This window comes from Phocoena sinus, chromosome 19 (assembly GCF_008692025.1).
Source record: "Phocoena sinus isolate mPhoSin1 chromosome 19, mPhoSin1.pri, whole genome shotgun sequence".
Taxonomy (NCBI): Eukaryota; Metazoa; Chordata; class Mammalia; order Artiodactyla; family Phocoenidae; genus Phocoena; species Phocoena sinus.
In genome coordinates, this window is record NC_045781.1 from 16,438,918 (window position 1) to 16,446,437 (window position 7,520).

At 42.4% G+C, this 7,520-nt stretch overlaps 1 protein-coding gene across 1 annotated transcript in view; it reads right to left on the reverse strand.

The window, feature by feature from the left end:
* The window catches only part of UBA2 (ubiquitin like modifier activating enzyme 2), a 31,667-nt gene extending 27,771 nt beyond the window's left edge, over nt 1-3,896 (reverse strand). The window contains exons 1-3 of the mRNA XM_032613857.1: nt 3,692-3,896; nt 1,750-1,833; nt 778-848 (exon numbers count right to left, since the gene is read on the reverse strand). Of these exons, the coding sequence (XP_032469748.1) occupies nt 778-848; nt 1,750-1,833; nt 3,692-3,829 (293 nt within the window). The 5' untranslated portion in view covers nt 3,830-3,896. The remainder of the gene's footprint in view (nt 1-777; nt 849-1,749; nt 1,834-3,691) is intronic.
* Nucleotides 3,897-7,520: the final 3,624 nt, after the last annotated feature.

A 7,520-nucleotide genomic window follows, 5' to 3' on the forward strand; every position in this document is an offset into this window, starting at 1 on the left:
GGCTACAGGCAAGCTTGTAGAGCAAACATCCAGAGAATGAAAAGGAAGCTGGAAACACAAATTCCCTGAGAAAGCGTAAGACTTTCTCTAATCCAGGCCTCAAACAAGAACTCATTATTTTTAAAACCACTTACTTGTGAACAACAACTATAGATAAAGGACATTTTAGACGCAGGGTTCCTTTGCCCCAACGCCTCCAAAATTATATTTTTACTCTATCTTTACCGAGATCAGAGTATATTTATGTACCATCAAAACTACTGCCCCATCACAATTCCCAGTGTTAATATTACAGAAGTCACAGTCCTAACAAACAAATTATTTTGAGAGGGAACCTTTTAAACTGAAAAAGGCCACAGCTGAAATCGATCAGAATGAGAGCAATATATTTAGAAAAGTCTGAATCATCATGTATATTGATTTCTTATAGTTTAGAATATCTCTTTATTTAAAACAAGAATATAAGGTCCTTTTAGGTTTCCAAGTAACTTATTTATTGAAAGTATTAGAGTAAATGACCTCTTATCTAAATCATTCAAATTATATATATATATACACATACATATATATACACACACACATATATATATATGAACTGTTAAAAGAATGTCACTTATGTGGACACAACCTACTACATTTTAATTATTCTAGAAAAATTTTTAAATAAGCAGAATGACTCTGAGTTCATATATTTAGCTAATAAAAGTATTATACTTTAAAGGTTTAATTAAAACTTCACAGCAAGCACAATTTTGCAACATAATAATTAGAGCATACTTCATGATGCTGTCATGGTAGGCTATGATATTAGCTTTCGGGTAAAACTGCAGTACACTTTCTTTGGCAACCTGGAAAAACAAACAACACTAAATTACTAATTTACTAAATTACTACAACGTTTCTATCTGAATATGAAATCTATCTATGGCAGACAATAGTTATTTCACCTACTTATATACACTTGTACATGAATGGCAAGCTTCAGCAAAAATATCAAATGCAGTAACCAAGTGTCATTCATCCATTCAACAAATATTTACTAAGCATCTTCCATATATCAGAAACTGTATAAGGCACTTGGTGTGCAAAAGTGACATTAATCAAATAACCATCCAGATAAATTTAACTACAAACTATGATAAATGACACATAGAAAAACTAGAGGCTGTAATGAGTGGAAGATATGATTTAGTCTAAGAGATTTAGGAAAGCACGCCTAGAGAAAATCTGAAAAATGAAAAGGAGAAAAGAGTGAAAGTTTGCCCCAAAAGCTGGGAGAAAAGCAAAGAGAAAGATGTTTTAAAACCCTGAATCAAGATGGAACATTCAAGGAACTAAAGAAAGATCAGGATGGCTAGAACCTCAGGGGAGGCGGTTTTCTTCTAAAGGGGACAATGACAAGCTGTAGCTTCTCTTGCCCACAAACACAGGAGCAGCCAAGCTCTAGGCAATGTAGGAACACAAGGCTCATTCTAAGTAAACAATCAGAAATTTAAGAAGGGGACACCATTTACAGGATTGGGTAGAGCACTTTTATTTCCTCTGTAGATAAGAAAGGATGGCACAGTCTTCTGTCCTTTTCTAGACATCTTCTTATTCTTCATAATCCCTCAGCTAACAAGAGACGGCTTCCCCCATATTCTCCCTCCTACTAGAGAGTCCAAATTAACCTAATACCATAAATAGAAGATCCACCAAAGGGCAGAAATATGTGAATAAATAGAAATGATATGAGAAATACAAAGTTACCTGAGCCTTTGATCTTCCAACATGTTTCTTTTGAAACAAAAACTGCCTGTTGAGGTTGCTGACATCAATAGTATCCAGATCAATCTACAAATGCATAAACCCCAGATAAATCACAAATTTCCTGGTATGTCTGAGCAATACGTATCACTATCCTCAGCACCCATAACCCAGAAGTTTTGATATCTGCTACATTAGGGGAGAAAATGCTTTTTGACCAATATACTAAAGTTGTTAAATTGATAAAAATAATTTAATGCGTATTAAAACAAAATTTAATTTCAGATACAACTTTCTCAAAAATATTTTAGAAAGGATGCTTTTTTTGTTCATTTGTTTAATCATACTGGCAAATATGTTAGGAAATTCCTTAGATGACAAAATGATGCTAAAAATGCATTATATTTCCATCATTTCTCTATCAATCTGATTACTTTCAAATCCAACATAATAGATCTAACTGTGCCCTGTTCTTTTTCTTAAATGATACTTGGCAAATAGATTTACTGAATTTTTGCTGCTTTCTTTAATTCAAAAGTCTTTACCCACACACAATTTCATTTACAATCATTACTTGAGGGCTGTGGAGGGAAACTTCTACACAAGGTTAGAAGTCTCACGTTTTAAGTCTTATCTAATTACTGCTTCAAAGTAAATATAAGAGAAGAAATAATTATAACTAAAACCATTTTCACTCCATTTCAATAAAGTTACATGAAGAGTAATCAAATGTTCTAACTGTGAAACACCCTAATGGTTTTGGTGAAAATCACCAAAACATATAATCACCTAACATTTTTTATCTGTGCTTTCTAAATTTACTACAAAAATTAAACCAAATAAAAAAGGATCAGCATTTATTTTTCAGGTGCCCCGATTCACTGTCTTGTCTATTACAAAATGATCATTTTGAAGAAGTATTAGTAGGTATTAGCTATGCCACATTCATATTTGGGATACAGAACTGAATGGAAAGACTAACCCTATAAAAACCAATGGAAAATGCGTAAATGCTTTTCCCCCCCAGTCACTCATTTATTAGTTCAGTCGGCCACCTCTACTTTTTTTTTTTTTTTAATTCCCTGTTTCCACTACACCTTAAGATTCTATAAACTCACATCCAAATTTCAGGCTACAACTCCAATCTCTAAAAAGTTTTACATTAACAGAAATGACTTGACTCAGAATTACAGTAGCTTCCCGTCACTGTTCAACAATGCAAAAGTTAAAATCCTAACCAATACCTTTAACGAAATAATCTACGGTGATAACAATGTCACGCAGATTGCACCCAGAAGAGAGGAGCGCGAACCACAAACGAGTCCTAGGTAAGTCACTAAACCCCACAGTACCTCACTTTTCCTCTTATCTGTTAAAAATAAAATGGGGTGAAGACAGCGTTTACAAGCCTATGATGCTAGTGAAGATTAAGTGCGTTAAGGCGAGTAAACCGCGCAGGACAGCGCCGGGCTCGGGACAAGCGCTCAGTAGGTCCTGGTTGTTACCACCGCCATCCTCTGCTCTGCATATTATTTGAGTTAAGGGGGACTTCGAATTGAACACTCACAACATCCCCAAGGGACTCGAGACAATCCTCTCCTGCCTCCGGTTAAAGCTGGGGAACTGCTCTGAAGCGAAGACACGAGGACTCTTCCACACCCCAGAGCCGCCACAAATTGGCGCTGCCTGGGAGGCGGGGGACGGCTCTTCGCGGGACGCCCGGAAGACCCGGGCCCTTGGCCTCCTCGGCGTGCAGAGCGGGCCCGGCGTGCAGCGGCGCCCGCCCCGCAGCCGCCGAAGAGCTCCCTCTAGGTGGGCAGCGACGACCCCAGGGCCTCTTGGTCCGCCCCCGCACCCACAGCTCAGGTCCGGACCTCCGGGCCCCGATCCCCCGGCCCCGGCTCCACGGCCCGCCATTCAGCCCGCGCGCACGCCTGGCCCTCACCAGGTCGATGTGGGAGAAGCCGGTGAGCACGAGGTTTTTGAGGAGCTCGCAGCCGATGCCGCCCGCGCCCACCACCAGGACCCGGCCCCCGGCCACGGCCTCGGCCAGCTCCCGCGGAAGCCCCCGCGACAGTGCCATGGCGGGACAACCACGAGCCTCGGCGCAGGCGGAGGCGGGAGAACTGAGCCGCGGCCGGAAGTGAGTGGGGGAGGGGCGGCCTAGCTTCCGTTCCTGCGCACTGCGGCCGCCTGTCGGCGCTGAATGGGCGGGGCCTGGGGACCTGGCCAGTCCGCGAGCGGCCCGGACTGGGCTGGACTGTGAGCGGAAGACTCTTCACACCTCCGGCTGTACTCCAGGCTGGTAGTGCTTCGCACGGAGGCGCGTAGTTCTGCTATCCGGCTTAAGATTTATTAGATTTTTGATGTGTATTTTAAAAAAATACTTTGCAGCATATATGTAACCGAGCAAAGGCCTCTTATGCCCCAAGTGAAAAAAGCCAAACTTTGACAAGGGGAGTTTGCAGCAAAGTAAGGACTTACTGCAGGGTGCCAAGCAAGGGAGTGTGAAGCAAGCCTCAGATCCACTTCACCTTGGTCTCTGAGTTAGAGGGTTTTTTTTCTTTTTTGTTTTTTGTTTTTCAGTACGCGGGCCTCTCACTGTTGTGGCCTCTCCCGTTGCAGAGCACAGGCTCCGGACGCGCAGGCCCAGCGGCCATGGCTCACGGGCCCAGCTGCTCCGCGGCATGTGGGATCTTCCCGGACCGGGGCAGGAACCCCGTGTCCCCTGCATCGGCAGGCGGACTCTCAACCACTGCGCCACCAGGGAAGCCCTAGGGGTTTTTTTTAAGGGTGAGGAATGGAATATTTCCTGCCACATCAGTAAACAAAGGATGTCAGTCATCAGCAATTGCAGCCCTCCATCCGTGAGCTGGTGAGCCCCAAGGAAACTCAGGAAGGAAAGAATACCTGCCATCTAGTAGCCATCAGACTGCAGCCACTCCCTACCGTGAGCCCTGAGGGAACTGAGGATGTGAAAACACAGGATACTGGCCCCAGATAGCTGAGGTGCATATCAAAGGAATGATTTCAGTGAGCCCAGACTCTTGCATCTTCCCATATATAGAAAAGCGCTAAATTCCTTAATTTGGGGTATCTGGTTTTCTTTAATTTAGAATAACCCTTTGATGCTCCAACTACCTGCCCTTTGTTGCAAAACTTCTATATAACCTGGCTCTCCCCACCCCACCACCTCCTCAGAGCAGTTTTCTCAGGGTTACTTGAGATGCTGCCTCCCGGGCTTGAAGTCCTAAAAATTCCCGCCAAATAAAACATAACTCTCAACTTTTAGGTTGTGAATTTTTTAAGTCCACAAGGGGAAGAACAAAGAGGCTGGGATTAATCATCATCTTGTGACATTTCTGTGACATTTCTTAATTGTAGTTTTGGGAGTTAGGATGTCTCTGGTTTACAGTTTTCTGGCCACGTGGCCCATGGTTCAGGAGTCTGTTAGCTCATCTTCCTCTGGAGAAACAACATGAGTTTATACGTTAATGATGACATCTGTAATAGCAAGGTTAGTACATTAACGATGTTATCAACAACAGCAATTTTAGCCATCTGACTCTGGGTGATTAGTGTTCAGTTAGCACAGGATTGAGATCAGAGGGGATAAGAAAGGGAATAAAGTTTTGGAGAGAGATTTATCATAAACTCAGTAAAGGAACTCGATTTCCAAGGGACTCAGTTTCAGTTACAAAGTACGTCCTGGGAAAATATTGATGGTGGAAACACTCATAATATTGAATGAAAAAGATACAAGGACTTCCCTGTTGGTCCAGTGGTTAAGAATCTGCCTGCAAATGCAGGGGACGCGGGTTCCATCACTGATCAGGGAACTAAGATCCCACATGCCACGGGGAAACTAAGCCAGCACCTGCAACTACTGAGCACATGCACTCTGGAGCCCACGAGCCACAATGAAGGGCCCGGCAGGCAAAAAAAAAAAGAAAAAGAAAAGACAAAGATACAAAACCACACATATGATTAAATTTTGTTAAAAAAAACTTTTTTTAAACAGGAAGAAAATAACCATGGTTAATATTTTTGTGTATCTGTGTGTGATGAAATTACGGATAATTTTTATTTCTCCTCTAAACTTTACTGTATTTCCCAGATGCTCATTCTCCTCAAAGAAAATGTGAATTTTAAAATCAGAAAAAATTATTAGAAGAAAAAAGGAAAAGATGGTGTGAAAGGAAAATCAAAATAGAGTACTGCCATGAGAGCTCTCCAAAATGGAGCTGGAAGGCCACTGACAAAGTAATTTATGCATGGCTCAGCCTGGATGAAATCTGACGTTTTGACCACTTACTGTCCTAAGGAAGGCATCCAGAACATCTGCCAGAAACTTGATACTTACCCTTACCCTAATATAACTCATGACAGCCTATCTATTTATCAGATCCTTAACCTAAAACAACTCGTGACCGCCATCCCTAAGGACGAGTATTTCTTTTTTTGTGTCAGAGTACAGTCTCGTGGCTTTTGCCTTTATAAGCCCCTGACTTTTTCTCTTCCCTGGAACACTCCTTCCCTTTTAATCAAATCTGTGTCTTCCGAATTGCAATTCTTAAGACGCCAAATATACTCTTTTCTTATCTTCTTTCTTCGTTTTGTTGGTTGACAGTGGAAAACAGAGGAAAATGCTTTTGACTTCTGTGGTCTTCCTCATCAGTTGCTTGGTTCACGAACCACACACCAAGCCTGATCTGTGAGGAGTACTCAGTCTGTTGCCCTGATCCATGAGACGAAGGAAGGGCCAGGGCACCCAACCATGGTTGGGGTGGGAGGCACCCTTGCACATGCTGATGTTCCTTCCCTACTACTGGCTCTCATAAAGGCCCCCTGTGGCAGCTAAAGCTAACAGAGGTCTTCAACAAAAGGCTGACCTTCCTTCTCCCACTAGACTCACAGTGGATAGAGCCACCTTCCTTTGCTTCTTTCCTGCCTCCCTCTTCCCTTTGCCTGGGCTGGACACCTAACCCTGAGGCTTTGCTTTTCTTCGTGGATTGGTGTGTTGTTAAAAACAAGATACAAGCTCAGAACGGAGTCGCTTATGCTAAGCCCCATGTCACCAAACTGAGACTTAATTACAGTTTCGGCTCTCCCAGAAATAGAATCTTAAACCATCAATCAGGAATCACCGGATCAGCACTGGTTAGGTAATCTACCTGAGAGACCCCTGCCGTCCCCTAAAGGAAAGTAACTTGGCAGTAACCAACCCCCTTTTTTGCTGATAAAACTTTCTTGTTCCTGTCCCTTTCTGCCTGTAAAAGTCATTTTGTTTAGCTCCTTGAAGCTCCTTCCTTTCTGCTAGATTGGGTGCTGCATGGTTCCAATTGAGTTTTGCTCAAATAAATTCTTATGCCTCAGTTTATCTTTGAACAGTGTGTATAAAGTGTAAAATGCTTGCCCACCTTAACAAATTCAAACAGGATGCAAGTGCAGGAAGTCAACACTGAAAAGCACCACTCACAAAACTGCACACCTAATCCTACTCCTCAGGGCCTTGCTGGTGTTTGTATTTCCAGATCTAGATCTTTTACACAGCACTATGAAGAGTTTTACATTTAAGTGGGTCCACACTAAACTTGTTTTCTCATATCTTGCTTCCTTAACAATATGTCACAAACATTATTTCTATGGGATCATGGGAAACGCCCCTGCTAATCTGTACTCTATTTTGGTAAGACCTCATACAAACATGTATAACTAGATTCAAGAACATGTTTGGTTGGAAGCACAAGTTGTCTCCACCTAAAAGTCAGCCA